This window comes from Lithobates pipiens, unplaced genomic scaffold (genome assembly GCF_037356315.1).
Source record: "Lithobates pipiens isolate NorthernLeopardFrog02 unplaced genomic scaffold, aLitPip1_a1.2 Scaffold_27, whole genome shotgun sequence".
NCBI lineage: Eukaryota > Metazoa > Chordata > Amphibia > Anura > Ranidae > Lithobates > Lithobates pipiens.
This window is the reverse complement of record NW_027507788.1, coordinates 147600953-147621949: the sequence shown is the minus strand read 5'-3', so window position 1 is coordinate 147621949 and position 20997 is coordinate 147600953. Positions and strand designations below refer to the sequence as shown.

At 44.5% G+C, this 20997-nt stretch overlaps 1 protein-coding gene across 3 annotated transcripts in view; it reads right to left on the bottom strand.

The window, feature by feature from the left end:
• The window catches only part of GABRD (gamma-aminobutyric acid type A receptor subunit delta), a 47838-nt gene extending 27085 nt beyond the window's left edge, over nt 1–20753 (bottom strand). For 2 of the 3 annotated variants that reach the window (XM_077457650.1, XM_077457652.1), the window contains exons 1-6: nt 20557–20753; nt 18633–18748; nt 13911–13978; nt 8017–8237; nt 5774–5856; nt 3002–3139 (exon numbers count right to left, since the gene is read on the bottom strand). In XM_077457650.1, the coding sequence (XP_077313776.1) occupies nt 3002–3139; nt 5774–5856; nt 8017–8237; nt 13911–13978; nt 18633–18748; nt 20557–20621 (691 nt within the window). In that variant the 5' untranslated portion in view covers nt 20622–20753. The remainder of the gene's footprint in view (nt 1–3001; nt 3140–5773; nt 5857–8016; nt 8238–13910; nt 13979–18632; nt 18749–20556) is intronic. The other variant, XM_077457651.1, reaches the window with a different exon arrangement.
• Nucleotides 20754–20997: the final 244 nt, after the last annotated feature.

The window sequence follows — 20997 nt, the reverse complement described above, 5'->3', positions numbered from 1 at the left end:
TTTTACTTTTATTTCGAGGTGAATGGGTAGGGGTACATTGTACCCCATACTCATTCACATAGGGTGGGGGGCCGGTATCCGGGGGCCCCCTTATTAAAGGGGGCTCCCGGATTCCGATAAGCCCCTCACCCGCAGACCCCGACAACCAACGGCCAGGGTTGTCGGGAAGAGGCCCTTGTCCTCATCAACATGGGGACAAGGTGCTTTGGGGTGGGGGGGCCGCAAGGCCCCCCCTTCCTCAAGGCACCCCCCATGTTGAGGGCGCGCGGCCTGTTACGGCTCAGGAGGGGGGGCACTCTCGCTCGCCCCCCTTTCCTGGCCGGCCGGGTAGCGTGCTCGGACAAGGGTCTGATATGGACCTGGGGGGGGACCCCCACGCCGATTTTTTTCGGCGTTGGGGTTCCCCTTTAAGTCCATACCAGGTGGCGGGGCCAGCGAAGTCTCCTTCGCGGGCCCCGCCTACCTGGAGACCGGCTCGAATGAGCGGACTTTTCCCCGGGCGGAAAAAGTCCGTTCATTTCAAAAGTACGGCGGACTGGCACACACACGGCTGGATTGTCCGCCGAAATGCGAGTCCGGCGGGAAGATTGGAGTGCAAAACTACTTTCTAAGTCCGCCGTACTTTCGGGTCAAAAAAGTATGCCGGAGGCTACACACGGGGGGGATTGTCCGGCGGACTTGAGTTTGCCGGACTTTTCCACCCACTTGTTTGATCGTGTGTACGCGGCATAAGACACACTTTTTTTCCCCAGAAATATGGGGGAAAATGTCCCTGCGTCTTATGGTGCGAATATATGACAGGCACCACTCCCTGCCCTTGCTTGCATAGCCTCTGGTCGCCACCACCGGAAGAGAGGCAGGAGAGTGGGGGACAGACTTCCAAACCCCTCGTGGGCGCCGGGCGATCTTCCAGCTGGTTCCTGAGACAGAAAACAAAGCATTCGGTCGCTCAGGCTGCTCTGTCTTCTCTTAGGCGGAAGGGATAACATCAGGTAAGGCTGTGTTTGTGGCAACATTCAATCTGCATTTCTATGGCAATGGTCACTCTGCATTTTCTATGGCAATGGTCACTCTGCATTTTCTATGGCAATGGTCACTCTGCATTTCTTTGGCAATGGCCATTCTGCATTTTCTATTGCAATGGTCATTCTGCATTTTCTATTGCAATGGTCACTCTGCATTTCTTTGGCAATGGTCAGGCTGTATTTCATGGGCACTGGAAATATTTTAGTACACATTTGGTTCAGAATATATATATTTTTTTTTTCATGTTTTCAACCTCTAAAACCTAGGTGCATCTTATGGTCAGGTGCGTCTTATAGAGTGAAAAATATGGTAATTCGAAGACTGACCTCTAAAACCCTGGTTTACGAGGCAGTACCTCTTCATCAGAGCCAATATTAGGAGACTCTATGACTACCTTCTTCATCTCCCTCCATACATACCCTCCATACATTTAATTAGCATATAATTATACAATAAAACAATTGTGAATGTACATCTTTTTTGTTAATGCCTCATATTGTATTATATAAAGCCTTATAGCCTTATAATGTAAAACACAAAAAAGTTAAATTTTTGCTGGCGTTTGGCTTTAAATAGCAGCAACATTAAGGCTACATTTAGGTGGCCACATAGCAGTGGTTAGGGGGTGTGCGCCAGCGAATGCACTTACTGGGGTTGATTTACCAAAACTGGAGCATGCAATATCTAGCACAGCTGTGCATGGTAGTCAATCAGCTTCTAACTTCAGTTTATTCAATTAAAGTGCTTGTAAAGGCAGAAGGTTTTTTATCTTAATGCAATCTATGCATTAAGATAAAATGCCTTCTGTGTGCATCAGCCCCCCTCAGCCTCTCCTAATACTTACCTGAGCCTCCTCCGATCCAGCAATGTTGCACGAGAGACTCAGCTGTCCATCTTTCCCTCCTCATTGGCTGAGACAGCAGCAAAGGGCCATTGGCTCCCGTTGCTGTCAATCAAAGTCGTTGAGCCAATGAGGAGAGAGAGGGGGCAGTGGCCAGGCCACGGCTCCGTGTCTGAATGGACACAGGGAGCTGCGACTCCGCTCGGGTGCCCCCATAGCAGGCTGCTTACTGTGGGGGCACTGAACAGAAGGGAGGGGCCAGGAGTGCTGAAGAGAGACCTGAGAAAAGGAGGATCTGGGCTGCTCTGTGCAAAACCACTGCACAGAACAGGTAAGTATGACATGTTTGACTTTAGTATCACTTTAAGCTTTGACATTAAAACCTGGAAGCTGGTTTCTATGCAGAGCTCCTCCAGATTTTGCACTCTCCAGCTGTAGTAAATCAACCCCACTGCATGCAACTAGCAGCCACTGTCAGTTTTGTTTGCATGTAACACCTCAGCTGAGCAGTTACATAAGAAAAGAGCCTCCAATCAATTCTGGACTCAGACAGTGTGCATCAGGGGTTGGAAATTTCTGCATAGGTTTAAACCTCATACACACTACTATTTTTTTTCCTTCAACCTGGCAGGTTTTAACGAAAAAAAACGGATAGCTCAGGAGGAGTGGCTGTACTAAGAATCCAATGTTAGTACAGCGATCTCCCCTGCCTTGCTATTGTGTTCTGGCAGGGGGACAGCCCCCTCGCCAGAACACTCCAGTCAGTGCTCTCAGCCACTCAGCCATTGACTAAGAGCGCTGACGAGAGCCGGTCGGCAGACCTTTTTCGGTCATGATCCTTTGACAGAAGCCGGTCTGGCTGCCGTACACATGGGCCAAATGTTGGCTGGCTTCTATTGAATAGGCTGGTGTCATCCGACATTCGGCCCGTGTGTACTAGGCACACAAACTGCCCACAGTTATTCAACCAATTTTATATGTGACCAAAGCACAGAGTGTTGTTGTATCCAGAGCACTTGAGTGGTTAAACCAAAGTCTAATTGGCTGCCATAGATGACTGCTTGTTTTATGTCACCATTGGACTTTACACTGTTTTTCTTAATACATACAAACAGCTTACAAACATGCCCTTACCAGATTTGAAGTTCGTCACCTTTTTGGTGAATTTATAGCCTGTAATGGTGAATTGCGCAAGCTCAAGTTTATCCAGGCCATGGATTGTCTCCTGTTTCTCCGACCAATGGTAGAGAATGTCCTCTGCTGAGTAGCCATCTGTTTTAGAGTAATATTACTTTATTATGCAATGCCATATTCAAGCGTTGTCAACAATTATTCCACATTTTCAATCTCAGTGAAGCACAATGCTGAGTAGTGACACTTTGACTTTACAGCTACATTAACGGTTTGCTCCAGGTAAAAAAGTGCCACTTCCTCTCTGTCACACAGACAAATCGAATGAATTCAGCTGTCATTTATATACTACATGATGCTGAAACACATTTATGTACAAAGCTGATTCCAATATTGCTGCAATATATCATTGCTATATTTATGTTTTTTTAATTGCTTTTAATAATAATAAAAAAAAAAAACTTTCCTTTTTTATATAATTAATTGTTTCCATGAATATCTTCTATCTATATCCTGGATCCTTAAAGGAAACTTGTACAGAGGAAGCATGGACGCTGTTCTCTGTAACCTCGCCCTCCTCGAGTACTAGTTCCCTTAGGCTGCTTTCACACTGGGGCGGTATTCAGGCGTTACAGCGCTAAAAATAGCGCCTGTGTAACGCCTGAAAAAAAAACGGCCCCTTTAACTCCAGTGTGAAAGCCGGAGGGCTTTCACACTGGAGCGATTCGCTGGCAGGACGGTGAAAAAAGTCCTGCTAGCCGCATCTTTGCAGCGGTGAAGGAGCGGTGTATTCACCGCTCCTATACCGCTCCTACCCATTGAAATCAATGGGACACCGCGGCAATACCGCCGGCAAAGCGCCGCTGCAGCGGCGCTTTGCGGGCGGGTTTAACCCCTTTTCGGCCGCTAGCGGGGGTTAAAACCACCCCGCTAGCGCCCGCACACCGCCGCTAAAACGACGGTAAAGCGCCGCTAAAAATAGCGGCGCTTTACCGCCGACGCTGCTCCCGCCCCAGTGTGAAAGCAGCCTTAATTTCATGCTGATCCAGTGGCTTCATTTTTGCAGTATGCAAAGTTTAATTTACTAAAACTGGTGCAGCTCTGCACAGTCACCAATCAGCTTCCAGGTTTCTTATAAAAAGCCTAAGTGAACAAGCTGAAGTTAGAAGTTGATTGGTTACCATGCACAGCTGCACCAGATTTTGCACTCTCCAGTTTTAGTAAATGCACCCCATGGAGTTGAACTGCATGACTGTTCTGTCTCAGAACTAAAGAGAGCCAGGAAAACAGAATTTTCAGAACCATGTCAGTAGGTACTAGTTTATTTTAATATAAAACAACATTCTTAGCCAAACAGAGGGTGATCGGTTATAGAATACAGAAATTCAGTAGAGAGACAAATGCAGCCAAGTTTTCTTTACATTTCAGGTATGAATTTTTTTTGCTAATCTGCCATTGGCTGTCCTTAAAGTGACACTGTCAGTACTTTAAAAATGCAAATAAAAATTTCCCCTGTAGAATGTAAATAATTACCCCCCAACCTGCCAACTGTGCCAATGAATATTACTCTGATCAGGACTTTTTTTTTCTCATAGAATAGGTGCACGTACTGCACCCCCTACCCACCTCCAAGCACCGTCCCCCAGTTCCATCCCCAACCCAGTTCCAAGCACCGTCCCTTTAAGCCCTTGTACACGCGGTCAGACATTGCGACGGAAAATGTCCGATCGGATCATGTTGTCGGATAATCCGACTGTGTGTGGGCTCCATCGGACTGATTCCGTCGGAATATCCGATGGACAAAGTTTTAGAGCTGAGCTATAAAATTTTCCGACAACATGATCCGATCGGACTTTGTTCAATTGTGTGTAGAGAATTCCGATCGGACAAAGTGCCATGCATGCTCAGATCAAATTCCTAGACCAAAGCTATTGGCTACTAACGTGAACGTAGTCCCGTCGTAAAGAAATAACGTCATCATGTTACATACGATCGGATTTTCTGACAACTTTGTCCGACCGCGTGTATGCAACACAACAAGTACAAGGGCTAAGACAATACAAAACCAAATATTATTTGGTGCTTGATATGAGTCTATGAAATTTGCAAACAAAAAGCAATAAAATAGAGCCCCTATAGCAACAATAGATGCCCCCAAGCAAAAATAGATCTCTCCCAGCAACTATAGACCCAGCTAGCAAAAATAGATATCTCCCAGCAACTATAGACCCAGCTAGCAAAAATAGATATCTCCCAGCAACAATAGACCCCCTCAGCAACAATAGTTCTCCCTAGCAACAATAGATCCCCCCAGCAACTATAGCTCTCCCAGTAACAGTAGACCCCCAAGCAACAATTGCCTCCCCCAGCTACAATAGAGCCCCCCCCCCCCCAGTAACAATAGATCTCCCAGTAGTCAGCAACAATAGACCCCTCTCTCAACAGTAGATCTCTCCCATTAACAATTAACCCCAAGCAAAAAAAGATCCCCCCACCAGAAGTAATAGATAGCCTCGGTGACAATAGATCCCCAGCAGCCAGCATGAATAGACCCTTTAGCATACCCCAGCACTCCTTGTCATTATATTTAGTGCTGGAGGTGCCCCCTCGTTCCCGCTGAAAAAAAAACCTGACTCTGATCAAGAAGAATCGCCAGCTGCAAAGAAAACTGGTACTCCCAAGGGTGTCAATCTCCTGTGTCCCTCAGAAAACCCAGAAGTTCCCCCTTCCACCAACCCAACATCACCACTATGTCCTAGGTTCTCCGTCACTTACAGCTCTCGAGGTCAAACAAGCACTCCTGCTCATCCATTGGATACTTTGTTAAGTCCATGTCACAGGAAACAGTAGATGTTATTCTGTAAACCATAAAGGGCTTGACTTTAGCAATACTATTCTCTATGTACAAGGTGGGTTTCATTTGGAGCATTTCACAAAAAATGATATTGCTTAGGAATGAAAAAACAATCATGTTATGAATAAAGTATGTCAGGTATGGCATTTTCTTACATAGTTACACTGGTTCAGCAAAAGATGGTCCAACTTGATCCAATGTAACTATGCATATATAATACTTGTGAGATCCCTAGAGAAGATGGAAATCATCATAGCTCCAAACTTTTTGAAATGGAAATAAGGGACACCTATCGACAAAAGCATGCAGGCATAGGACACACCCCTTGCCACGTCCCCTTTAGGGAGAATTGTACAAACAAAACAAGATTGGTTAAATCCACAAGTGCTTTTTTTACCACTACTGTTCCTTTATATTGGCGTTTAACCACTTCAACCCGGAAGATTTTACCCCCTTCTTGACCAGAGCACTTTTTGCGATTCAGCACTGCGTCGATTTAACTGACAATGGCTCGGTCATGTGACATTGCACCCAAACAAAATGGACGTCCTTTTTTCCCCACAAATAGAGCTTTCTTTTGGTGGTATTTGATCGCCTCTGCGGTTTTTATTTTTTGCGCTATAAACAAAAAAGTGCGACAATTTAAAAAAAACACTATTTTTTACTTTTTGCTATAATAAATACCGCCAAAAAATATATAAAAATTTTTTTAGGCCGATACGTATTCTTCTACATATTTTTCGGAAACATTTTTTGCAATAAGCGTATCTTGATTGGATTGCGCAAAAGTTATAGCGTCTACAAAATAGGGGATAGTTTTATGGATTTTCTATTAGTATTTTTTTTTACTAGTAATGGCGGCGATCTACAATTTTTATCAGGAATGCGACATTATGGCGGACACGTCAGACAATTTTGGCACATTTTTGGGACCAATGGCATTTTTACAGCGATCAATGCTATAAAATTGCATTGAGTACTGTGAAAATGTCACTGGCAGTGTGGGGGTTAACCACTAGGGGGCATTGAAGAGGTTAAGTGTGTTCTAGTACATGTTCTAACTGAAGGGGGATGGGACTCTGCAGGGGAGATGACAGATCACTGTTGGTACTCTGTATGAACAAACAATCTGTCTGTTCTCCCCTCAGAGAACCAGAAACTGTGTGTTTACACACACAGATCCGGATTCTTGGTGTGCACCAAGCGATCGCGGGAGCCCGGCGGAGATCCGGACCACTGGGCACTCGCATCAGCTCCATGGGGCGAGCAGGGGGTGTCTATGGTACCTTACGTACCATAACGGTGAGCCGAGCCATGTTGCTGCAGTATAACTGCGGCAGCGGGTCGGCATGCGGTTAAAGATAAAAAGTGCATTTTATATACATCTATATAGATCAGACCAAAATGAGGGACAAATGAGGAGCAATGAGGGACATTACTCCAAATCAGGGACAGTCCTTTAATATCAGTGACAGTTGGGAGCTATGAATCACTGTAAGCCCCCATTCACAATGGTGCGGCTTTGAAATTGCGCTACTTCAGCACGATTTAAAAGCTGCACGTCAGTGCGATTTGCACTGCCGATTTCATTGTGGCTTTCAATTTCACTTAACAGAAATCTATGCAAATTGCAATGAAATTGGTAAAAAGCAGTGCATGAACGTTTCATAATCGCGGTGACATGGACGCTTCCATTGCCGGCAATGGGGTGCAAATTCTCATGCGATTTGGAACTGTCAAATCGCAATGCAAATCACACCAGTGTGAACGAGGGCTTATAGTCACTGCTACTCCAGTTATCTCCACTAGCTTCTGGGTCTCGTGCTTAGCGACATCCCTGCAGCATTGTGAATACACAAGGTCAGCTGCTCTGCAAGGGCAAAGAATGCTTTGCATTTTCTCAATGAATATGGATCCTATGACTTCATTGTTTTCTCAGTCACTGCCCTGTAACAAGTATGCAGGTTAGGAGTTCTAAGTCCACACACTTCTCATAACTTGGTCCCCGTAGAAGGGCCGGTAATTATTATTATTTCAATAGTCAGTAAAGAGTACTTCAAGTGTTGTTATCCCTTTTTAAACACTTGACATAGGAAGTTACATTGTTTGGATGATTAATTTATAACAGTGTTCTTAGTAGAGGTCATTAGAGACAACTGCTTACCTACTGCTGTATAGGATGACACCATCTGGCTGGAGTCGGATTAGCTTGTTTTCCACGGTCACGTCATGAAACCAGGCGTACTTAGCATTTACAATAAAGGTGTCTGGAAGCCAAAGTTTCTCAACAAATCTACTGTCAAAGCCAAGAGTTTTGTTGGTATGGTTGTAAGAAAGCCTTTCATCCCTCCAGCTCTGACGCAGGAAAACTGTCATTGTGTATTCCTAGACAATAACAAGATTGACTGCTGGTTTCACAAAGTACTCTACAAAATATCAACATCATTTTTCAGGATAAGGTCACTTTCAAAGCAAATGCAAAATAATATTCAAAATGTGAATGGCCTGCTTAACCTCTTGGCGCCGGCAGCACACAAATATGCGACCTCTCGGAGGGTGAGCCTTGACGCAGAGCGGGCGCATATTTGTGTGCATTAGTTCAAATACAGCTGTGCCGAGAGCGTGTGCCCTGCCACAGTTACCAGCAGCTAGCGGAAAGCTCTCAATCGCTTCTTGCGATCAGGAGCTTTCTGATCATATGTTCGCCGTGATTGGCTGTCACGGCAGTCACATGATCATAAACCCGGCCCTTTAAGGGGTTTAGGATGCCTGGAGGTGCCGCGCCAAAGGGTTAAGAGACATCACAATATGCCTCCTTGAGCCTGGGTTCACACTGATGCAAATTGAATGGGAGAGTGCGACTGGCTCTCAATGGAGCAGGTTCATACATCTCAGGGGTGGCTGTGGAGCGGGTTGCACAGAGGTCCTGTGTGTCTTTGGCTCTGTTTCAGGTCCAAATTCAGGCAAAAATTTGGGCTTGAATCGTCCCTGAAACGGAGAACAGGGATGCACTGGACCCCAGCTGTGAGCCGCTCCACACAGCAGTGTGAACCCAACCTTAGAAAAGATCAGCCAAAATAATTTCATTGGATATTCCGATCGTGTGTGGGCTTCAGCTGACTTTTCTTTTCCAAAATTCTGACGGACCTAGAAATAGAACATGTTTTAAATCTTTCCGACGGAATCAATTCCTTTCGGGAAAACCATTTGTCTGTATGCTGGTCCGACGGACCAAATACGACGCAAGGGCAGCTATTGAACTTCCTTTTCCAGTCCCGTTGTACGTCATCACGTTATAAACGAATGGACTTTGGTGTGATCGCGTGTAGGCAAGACCGTTCGGTTGGAACTCCGTCGGAAACTCCGTCAGAAAGACCGTCAGAGTTTAATATGACGGAAAGTCCGGTCGTGTGTACGCGGCATTATATGTCTCTCTCTGATTTAGTTTCACTTTGGTAATGCAACCTGACTTTTTCTGACTTGCTGGCTAAGCCCTACCAACTCTAAATTCACTGTCCAATAGGACTGTTTTATTGGGCTATTTTATTCTGCAAGAATACCCCAACATTGACTGCATCTAATTGGTGCTCTCCAGCTAGCAATTTTCTAACAGGTGCCTTCGACAAAAGTTAATTGAACAGTTGGCTATAGTGAATCAAATCGTGCCCCCTGGGCCATACACTGCTGGATCGGCTAGAATTAAAGCAGTGTATGGCCCTGGCGGCACTAAGCTGTTCAATAAAAGTCAACTGTCATTGTATGTTGGCCAGTTTTCAGTGACAGTGGACTTGAACCAGTGGCTGAGCTAATACAGACAGATGGATCCGAGACACAAATCAGAGCTTCTACGTGCAAAGGACCCTTCCAGAATGCTGCATATACTTTTTTGCTTCTATTACAACCCCCCCCCCCCCCCGAATGCTCCAGGTAATCTTAAGGAGGCTTTATCAAAACAGGAAACAAATACAGTCTAAAGCAAGGGCAGGCAACCCGCAAGCGACACTCAAAGCCTCTTTTTCCGGCACTCCACTCCCTCCCCATCAACAGAGCAGCGCAGGGAAGTGTCAGTGAGACACTAATGCATTCCAGTTTCAGAATTTCCCACACCTGCACTGATGGGGAGGCACTATACCCCCACACATTGTATTCCTGAACCTTTGCATCACTTACTACTGAACCCCTGTCCCTTTAAGCCAGAGCCAATATTCAGCGCAATGATCACACTCAACCACTTTTTCTCAGCTGCCAGGGCCCAACTTATGATCCTGCACACAGGCCCCACTGCTTTCAGAAAATGCCCCTAACCTGAGCTCATCATTGCGCATCCATTCCATATGCTTGTATGTGACATCACATACATCATATACAAGCAAGTGGGCTGGATACAAGAGGTGGATCAGTAGGATGAGTGTGCCAGGACAGGTAGATGTGTCTCACCTCTGCATATCACACATTTCATAGATGAAAAGAGGGTACAGTGGTGGAGCAAATGAGCAGGAGGGTACAGCGGTGGGGAAAATGAGCAGGAGGGGTTCAGAAGTCAAAGAGAAGATCAGGAGGGTACAGCGGTGTGGCAGATGTGAGGAGAGGTTCAAAGGTGGAACAGAAGAGCAGGAGGGTACAGCGGTGGGGCAAATGTGCAGGGAGGTACAGTGGTGGAAGAGATGAAGAGGGGGTTTAGCAGTGAGAAAGAAGAGCAGAGGATTCAGTGTTGGGCCAGATGAGCAGGGGGGTTCAGTGTTGGGGCAGAAAAGCAGGGGGGTAGAGCAGTGGGGCAGATGTGAAAGGAGGTGTATTGGTGGGGCAGATATGCAGAGGGTTATAGTGGTGGGGCAGGAGAGCAGTGGGAACAGAGGTAAGACAGATGTGCAGGAGGTACATTGGTGGGGCAGATGAGAAAGAGGGTTAAAGTGGTGCAGCTGATGAGCAGATGGGTTCAGTGTTAGGACAGATGAGAAGATGATTCAGTAGTGAGACAGAAGAGCATGCGGATACAGCGGTGAAGCAGATGTACAGGGAGGTACAGGGGTGGGGCAGATGAGAAAAGGGGTACATTGATGGGACAGATGAGGAGGGGGGTTTACAGTGGTGGGACAGAAGAGCAAGGGGGTACAGTGGTGGGGGAGATGTGCAGGAGGTACAGTGGTGGGAGGGATGAGAAGGGGGTGCAGTGGGGGGACAGAAAAGTGGGGGGGGTACAGTGATGGGGAAGATGAGCAGGAGGTTACAGTGGTGGGACAGGTGACCATGGGGGAGTTCAGTGTTGGGCCAAATGAGAAGGGGGTTACAGTGGTGGGAAAGATGAGCAGGGGGTTCATTGTTGGGGCAGAGGAAAAAGGATGTAGATCGGTGGAACACATGAGCAGGGGGTTACAGTTCTGGGGCAGAAGAGCAAGGGGGTACAGTGGTGGGGGAGATGTGCAGGAGGTACAGTGGTGGGAGGGATGAGAAGGGGGTTCAGTGGGAGGACAGAAAAGAAGGGGGTACAGTGATGGGGCAGATGAGCAGGGGGTTGCAGTGGTGGGACAGATGACCGGGGGGGTTCAGTGTTAGGCCAGATGAGAGGGGGGTTACAGTGGTGGGAAAGATAAGCAGGAAGTTCAGTGTTGGGGCAGAGGAGAAAGGAGGTGCATTGGTGGGATAAATGAACAGGGGGTTACAGCGGTGAGGCAGAGGAGCAGGGGGTACAGAGATGGGGCAGATGTGCAGAGGGGTGCAGAGGATAAAGGAGGTAGATTGGTGGAACACATGAGCAGGGGGTTACAGTGGTGGGCCAGAAGAGCAGGGGGAACAGAGGTGGGACAGATGTGCAGGAGGTACAGCAGTGGAGCAGACGAGAAAGGGGGTTACAGTGGTGGGACAGATGAGAAATGGGGGACATTGGTGGGGCAGATGAGAAAGGGAGAACATTGGTGGAGCAGATGAGCAGGGGGTTACAGTGGTGGGACAGAAGAACAGTGGTGGGGCAGATGTGCAGGGTAGTACAGTGGTGGGACAGATGTACAGGGTAGTACAGTGGTGGGGCAGATGAGCAGGAGGGTACAGTGATGGGGCAGTTGTGCAGGGTAGTATAGTGGTGGGACAGATGTGCAGGGCAGTACAGTGGTGGGACAGATGTGCAGGGTAGTACAGTGGTGGGGCAGATGAGCAGAAGGGTACAGTGGTGGGGCAGATGTGCAGCGGGTAGTACAGTGGTGGGGCAGATGAGCAGGAGGGTACAGAGGTGAAACAAATTTGCAGAGGGGACAGTGATCTGAGGTGTGAAGGTGCAGGAATTGGGGCTGATCTGAGATGAGAGAGTGCAGAATGTTAATTTCTCACTACTAAAGTAGTTTGCAGCATTTACTTTATAAAAAATCCTTTTCGTGATTGAGAGTGTGAAGTTTACATTTTTTTGTTATAAAATCGGCATGCTCAATTTCTTTGAAAACTATTTTCGGCACACTGTCCTCAAAAGGTTGCCTACCCCTGATCTAAAGCAAGCTACTAGGGAACACATCCCTATATTATAAAGAATACATGTTTCATTATTTTCCCAGAGAGGATCACATCTGTCCAACTGAACAGAAAATGATGGAACGGTTGGAACCCTTACAGGCTAGATTTGCACGTTATTAAGAGAACTGTGAGAAAAGCTTAACAACTGTTTTTTCCATTGTTTCAAATAAAGCAAATACTATTACTAAAGAACCTTATGCACTAACACAAAAGATTAATCAAGGCAGCAGTGGGATTTTGAAACAGATTGAACATGTGAGACAATGCTATAATGAAGATTCCGTCTGTCTGATATTTTCAGATTTACAAACCGTTTGCAGGTTGGGGAGCAGGGGAGACTGATGACTTTTTCTATTGAAAAGAGAAGCACAATGGATCTCCTGAGATGAAGTCTTTAGGGTTCAATGATTGAAATAAATTACATGTGTTACATGTGCCTGCACACTCTAGTCTATAATGAATGGATTTTTTGTTAAAATGGAAGAACACACTTATTAAAAAACACACCTCCAATATTGGTATAGGTTGCTTAATGAGTCTACTGTTCTTAAATGATAAGTGGTATGATGAGGAGCAGGGGCGTTGCTAGGTCTACAAAAGATCTGGGGCTAGAGCCCATAGCAGCGTAGTAAAGAAAGTCATACGCTTGGGCGGGCACACACATGTATATACAGTCATATACGTGTATGTGTATATATCCCCAAAGAGCCCCCCCCCCCCGATATCAGGGTCCCCGGAGAGCCTACTCCTTACATCAGGGTCCCCAGAGAGTAACCCACTTACATCAGGGTTCCCAGAAAGCCCTGTTTAAATCAGGGTCCCCAGAGAGCCTCCCCCTTAAATTAGGGCCCCAGAGAGCTTCTCCCTTAAAATCAGACTCCCCAGAGAGCCTTCCCCTTGCATCAGGGTCCCCAAAGAGCCCCCCACTTACATCAGGGTCCCCAGAGAGCCTCCCCTCCACTTGCAGCCTCCCCTCTGCAGAGACTCGGGGCTATGATGAAGAGCAGGGGCGTTGCTAGGTCTACAAATGATCTGGGGCTAGAGCCCATAGCAGCGTAGTAAAGAAAGTCATACACTTGGGCGGGAATACACATGTATATACAGTAATATACATGTGTGTGTATATATCCCCAAAGAGCCCCCCCCCCAATATCCCCCCTTAAAGCTAGGTCTCTAGAGAGCCTCTCCCTTAAAATCAGAGTCCCCAGAGAGCCTCTCCGTTGCATCAGGGTCCCCAAAGAGCCCCCCACTTACACCAGGGTCCCCAGAGAGCCTCCCCTCCCCTTGGGGACCCCTGCAGAGACACAGGGCTATGGGCCCCAGTTTCGGGGCTATAGCCCCAAAAGCCACCCCCTAGCGACGCCACTGATAAGGAGGAATATATGCTAGTGGCAGAGTACCTAAATACAAGTCACACTGTGTGACACACAGGCATTAAATCATCTCCAGATCTGTCTGTTTTTGGAAATATATGTGATCTGTCTCCCAACACCTGTAAGGGGTAGTGCATCACAGGCTAGTCAACTCTAATAATGCACAGGCCTCAGTAGTTTACATTACCATGTTTACTTCAGATATATGGTCAATGCTGGTGACTTCTATATCTACTGCAACAATTACAGGAGGTCCTGAAAAATAATAAAGACATACGTAAATACAGTACAGTCATGTTATACAAAATGTAATTAGAAATAGGTTGCACTGACTGCTATCAAAGTGCAAGGGACACAGAAAGGTGATCACATCTTCTCATCAGTGTATGAACTTGGGTGTAAAGTATATCTACGAACACTAATCTGTAGACATGAGTTGCAATTTAACACAAATTAAGTGCAAATCAGCACTTAAAGCGGTTGTATGCCCTAATTTGTAACGTTTACCTACAGGTAAGCCTACAACAATAATTTATTTGTTTATTTTCCAAATTAATTAACGTTGTCACACCTGTCCACTTCAGCCCTGGAAGATTTGGCTGCTGAATGACCGGGCCATTTTTTGTGTTTTGGTATTGCGACCAAAACGCAAAAAATGGCCCGTTAAATTGCTTTAACTGACAATTGCGCAGTCATGCAATGCTGTACCCAAACAAAACTGACGTCTTTTATTTCCCACAAATGGAGCTTTCTCTTGGTGGTATTTGATAGCCTCTGCAGTTTTTATTTTTTGCGCTATAAACAAAAAAAAGAAAAAACGCTATATTTTGTACTTTTTGGTATAATAAATATCCCCATTTTTTTTTTAAAAAGCGATTTTTTTCTCAGTTTAGGTTGATATGTATTCTTTTACATATTTTTGGTATAAAAAAAAAAACGCAATAAGTGTATATTGCTTGGTTTGCACAAATGTTATGGCGTCTACAAAATAGGGGGTATAGCATTTTTTTTTTTTTTTTTTACTAGTAATGGCGGCGATCTGTGATTTTTATCGGGACTGCGACATTATGGCGGACACATTGGACATTTTTGGTGTGTGCATCCACGCTTGGGGGTAAGAGTATTTACTCTCTCTGTTGTGTCTTTCTTGGATGTTTATCCCTGAATACAGAGTATTGAAGTCACTTTCTATCATCCCTGTTATCAGAAGAATACTCTCCCACTGCTTTTTAAAATAGACCATTTATTTTTATTTAGGAAGTTCCTCTGCGCCCATTAGAGACTCATTTTATTTGTTCATACCACATGATTATACGCACTTTATTTTTATTTACTAAGAGACTTATTATTACCTTCATTGGTTTATATCACATGATTATGTACACTTTAAAAGACTTGTTCACGTTATGTTTATATGAATTCATTTATCATTATGCATGCACTTGTCACTTTTTAATGTATTTTTGCACATTTATATGATTCACCAGTTGCATATTCACCCCTATGGTGAGCCTGGGGGGCATTTATTTGTTTGAAGTGCTGCATTTTTTATTGTTCATTGCCATTTATACAGCGATCAGTGCTTTAAAAACGCACTGATTACTGTATAAATGTCATTGGCAGGGAAGGGGTTAACACTAGGGAGCGATCAATGGGTTAACTGTGTTCCCTAGGGTGTGTTTCTAACTGAAGGAGTGGGGAGTGACCCAGAGAAAGTGACGGATCGTGGTTCCTAGCTAATAGGAACACACGATCTGTCACTCATCTCAGAACAGGGAAGTGTGTGTTTACACACACTCATCCCTGTTCTGTCTCTCCTGCTCATGATGACCACTGGCCACGAGCATCAGCACCCCCACCAGGGTTGCCAACCTCCCGCAGCATTTTTTACTAACAAAGCATGGGAAATTTACTGACAGAGCACATTTTTTACTGGCAACCTGAGAAATTACAGAACTCCTAATGCAAACTATTGCAGTGAATATTTGAACATTTACACTTAAAAAGTCAGCACAGCATGAAATGATCAGCCCCTGATATTTATAAGGATAACAATCACTGACTTTGATAAACTGTCAGTTTGGAGGTTGGGAACCCTGACCCCCGCTGTGCAGCGACACATGCCCCTGCTATCCTGATACCGCGAGTTGATGTATAGCTACGTCGGTTAGTGGGATCGTGCCTTCCTGCCATAGTACAATGGTGGCGGCTGGTCGGCAAGCGGTTAAACTTGTATGTTAATCAGTATAAACATACATAAAGGTCAGCCTGATCGGCGCATATCTGACCTGTCCTAACTGGCAATTGAAAAACATCATTAACCACTTTCAGACCGGACCAATTTGCTGGTCAAAGACCAGACCACTTTTTGCGATTCGGCACTGCGTCGCTTTAACTAACAATTGCGCGGTCGTGCGACGTGGCTCCCAAACAAAATTGACGTCCTTTTTTTCCCACAAATAGAGCTTTCTTTTGGTGGTATTTGATCACCCCTGCGGTTTTTATTTTTTGCGCTATAAACAAAAATAGAGCGACAATTTTGAAAAAAACGCATTATTTTTTACTTTTTGTTATAATAAATATCCCCCAAAAATATATGAAAAAACATTTTTTTCCCTCAGTTTAGGCCGATACGTATTCTTCTACATATTTTTGGTAAAGTTATAGCGTTTACAAAATAGGGATAGTTTTATAGCATTTTTATTAATAATTTTTTATTATTTTTTTTTTTACTAGTAATGGCGGCGATCAGCGATTTTTATTGTGACTGCGACATTGTGGGGGACCCATCGGACATTTTTGACACATTTTTGGGACCATTGTCATTTATACAGTAATCACTGCTATATAAATGCAGTGATTCCTGTGTAAATGACACTGGCAGTGAAGGGGTTAACCAGTGGGTGGCAGTGTAGGGGTTAAGTGTTCCTAGGGGCGTGTTACTAACTGTGGGGGGGTTGGGCTTTCATTTAGTGAACACTGATCTCTGCTCCAATCACATGGAGCAGAGATCAGCGTCACTAGTTGCTAGGCAGAATGGAGAAATGTTGTTTACAACGGCACTTCTCCATTCGGCCGCTCCGTGAGACGATCGCGGCGATCGAGTCCGTGGGTCCCGCGACCGGACTCACGGGGGTCCCGACCAGCGTGGGAGCGCGCCGCCGGCGGCGCGCTCCCGATGGCAGGGCTGCAAATTTAAAGGGACGTACATGTACGCCCATTTGCCTGCCCGTGCCATTCTGTCGAAGTACATCGTCGTGCGCTGGTCGGCAAGTGGTTAATATACAAGCCTCAAATTAGCCACCCCTCCTAGACATGATTGGTTGACATATATGTCTGGGCTTGACCTTTATTTTCATATCTTAGAAGTAGGCATGCTCAGTCTTATAAACTAAAATAAAAATGAATCTAGCTATGATTACATATATTTCAATAAACGAAATTGAATTTCTTTGTAAAACTAGACTGTTATCTCCTGTGAGATGCACTTCAGGAAATCAAAACTTCTCTGCGGTTTACGTAAAACAATCCTACTTTTAAGCAGTGATTTACAAGGAGGCATACATTTCTCATCATCTCTAGCAAAATGTGAAAAGAATCTTCTAAAAATCCACCAAAAAATCAAAATTTATAAATTTATATATTATGCTCCATCCAGTGAATAAAAGTGACTCCAACTCACAGTGAACAACGTAAAAGATTACAACTCCCGAACTGTCCTTAAAATAAAAATCATGTGATACAGTTCATTAGTGAATCCACGGAGGACTCTTCCAAAATAAACTGCAAGTGCTTCAGTGACTTCACACCACCTTTCATCTTATGTGCTCCGCTCTCCCTTTGACCTCTCTTACAAGGTCGATCCACTCTTCCCCTATGCTGGGCCATGTAATATTGGACTCCTCTGTGCTCCTCCTCCTCCTCCTCCTTTATGCCACTTGGTATCCTGACCCTCTATGTGTGATCGGGTGTATGGCCCTTTAAAATCGCAGTTTCATTCATGTGGTGGCTCATGCAAAATAGGGGATCCTCATTGTATAGTATTTAAAAATCAAATTTATTATAAAACGTAGTAACTTACATTCAAGGTTAAAAACATCTAGCTGCTAAAAACTGACAGCGGGGCTCCGCGGTGCCTGCGTCACTTCTGTTACTTCGCAGTGTCTCGGAGCCCCGCTGTCAGTTTTTAGGAGCTGGAAGTTTTTAACCTTGAATGTAAGTTACTACGTTTTATAATAAATTAGATTTTAAAACACTACACAATGAGGATCTTCGTTTTTGCATGAGCCACCACACGGATGAAACAGCGATTTTAAAGGGCCATACACCAGATCACAGATAGAGGGTCAGGATACCAAGTGGCATAAAAGAGGAGGAGGAGGAGGAGGAGCACAGAGGAGTCCAATATTACATGGCCCAGCATAGGGGAAGAGTGGATTAACCTTTTAAGAGAGGTTAAAAGGAGAGCTAAGCACATAAGATGAAAGGTGGTGGAAAGTCACTGAAGCACTTACAGTTTATTTTGGAAAAGTCCTAATGTTGGGGTCTGTGTGTCCTTTTTTCTTTTTTTTTTTTAAAACAGAAACCAGGAGGGAGACATCTTTAAAGTTTGCCAGGCTCTGCTTGAATCAAACCAAGGGCAGTTCGACACTAATAAGAGGACCTGCCTTTGTTGCGTAGAAAAATCAATCAAATTTCCCCTTCTGTTTTATAACCTGCTTTAGAAATATTCTTTCTGTGTCTGTTTCAGAATAGTTGCCCCTTTGCCAGCATCCCTGGAAAAAATTGCATTGGGTTGCATTCCAATGCCTGTTGCTGTTGTAAAGACTAATAGGCAAGGCAAATATGAGGCATCAACTAACACTCATCAGTACAAGTATACACATGTAACTAATTCATAGTACAGTACCTCCGATCCCAGGCCTGAAATTCCTTGCATATCCTTGCATCAGTCCATCAAGGTTGGGCACCCATGATATCTCTATATTGGACCCAATGTATTGCCCAATGTCTTCAGTATTGCTGCTAAAGTAAAAATAATAAGCTACTAATAGGTTGTTTACTTAATTTTAAGCTATAGCCATTTTATATGCATACATGTAAAAGAGAGCTTTATGTAACTAATTATCAATATAGGTTTAAAACCTTCTATCATATGTATAATTTGCAAATATGTATCTTTGCAGGGGCAGCCAGATATGCTCTATCTGTTCAGAGACTTTGTTTCCTGCTTTGCAGAGCTATACAATAGTTGTGCTTTACTATTTCTCAAAATGCAAGTCCACTACTTGACCAACTTGTTTAAAACAATGCACACCATGTGCAGCTTTTACCTTATTTCAGCATCTGGCATTCTCCTCCCGGCCAATCAGGAAGCAGGTCATGAGACCTGTCATCCGACTGACTGAGAGGAAAAGTGATCCTATTAGCCACGAGGAGGAGAAGGAGGAGGGAGAAAACGCATGGGAAGCAGCCATGAAGCACCAGGAGAAAGAGACTCCACCCGCCACCCGGAGGAAACGCTGCCCGCGACCTAAATGCCTACTGTGGCCCGGCCCACACTGCTCCTCATACTTATTTTCCTTTGCTCCCTCACAATTTTACCAGAAGCAAAGAAAGACAGCACTGTGTAAGAACTGAGTTATATGGGTTGGAGTTTTAACAGAGGTTATGGTTCTCCCTCCCTTATGTAACAGTGCCAAGCTAATTAGAAAGCACCAGCACTATCACATGGAATGCTCACATGCTTCTCCATACCTGGACGTATTGATTTGCTCGAAATTCCCCTCCCTCAGCAGTACTCTTTAAATTGCCTTTGCTCCACCATATCTTTGTTCAACTGACAAGAGAAAAGAAATAACCCACTGCCTAATATTATGGAGGAGCAAGTAACGCACCCCTTTTGACAGTGCTGGTGCTTGGGGACTGGCCCAGGAATGTCACTTTGGGGTTTATTTACTAAAGCTGGAGAGTGAAAAATCAGGCTCACTTCTGCATAGAAACCAATCAGCTTCTAACCTCAGCTTGTTCAATTAAGCTTTGGCAATAAAACCCAGAAGCTGATTGGTTTCTGTGCAGAAGTGAGCCTGATTTTGCACTCTCCAGCTTTAGTAAATAAACCCCATGGCGGCAGGAAGATAGTCAGCTTAGTACAAGCTCCAACTGGAGATCCAACCTGAGCTTACTAGATTGTCTTTCACTCCTGGCAATTGATAGGAGTTGGGGGTGAGTGATGTAAATGTGGAGGAATAAGGAATTGGAGGAAACACTGCTCAAAATTTGCTACTGCAATAATAACCCAAAATACGGGCTCAGAATGTGCTTTACTTTATTTATAAAGAGTATAGTCTACCCAAATAAATTGCTACAAATTCTGATACAACTTTACACATGACAGTGTATAAGAGAGAACAATTGGAGTTGGTTTCAAGCATTCTAGATCCAAATCTACAGTGGAAATGACAGTTGGAGAATGAAAGTTTAAATAGAATGGAGTTGCTATGGAACCATGCAGATAATTCTAACTGCTGAATCTTTTATACATGGCAATGATATATCTCTGGGTTATGTCAAAGTAGATAACAATTTTCAGTCTTTAGGACAGAAAGTACTTGTCATGTTGAATCACTTCTTAGCCAGCCACAAACCAGTCACAGGTATCCTAACTGACAAGTGACCATTTGGACAATAAGGTTATTGGTCCTACTTATCCGTAGCAGACATAAAGCATCCAACAATGTATTTAAAAAATAGAAATGGTTGAACTGTTTAACCTATTTAAACTAGTCATAACATTTTAGAAAGAAATATAATAATTAGCAATTGTAAATTACCTGCGGCATGTTATCTGTTGAAAAATCGTTACAGCAAAGAGCAAGGCGCGGGTGAAATATCCCATGACCAAATCCTTAAATAAATGCACACAAACTAGAGCAGAATTCCATGACAATGCTAGAGATCCTGTTATAGGAGGTCTGTGCTGAGTTAGCTGCCAGTACTCATCACTGGATGCCAATGAAGAGCAGTGCCCAGTAGATGAACAGCTCAAAGCACAGGTTGCAGGACCATCATATCCGCGCTCTCTGCTGTGTTGACTCATCCGGTCCATACACGTGTAATTAAGTTCTGTACTATTGCCAGTAAGTCTAATTCTTTTGCACGGAAGTATAATCTGACACAGATTTATTCAATAATGCAAAAAGCTGTAGAATCAACAAACCCGTAGAAACCATCATTTTATATTTCACAGATAAAACTCTAGCATAGTTGCCATT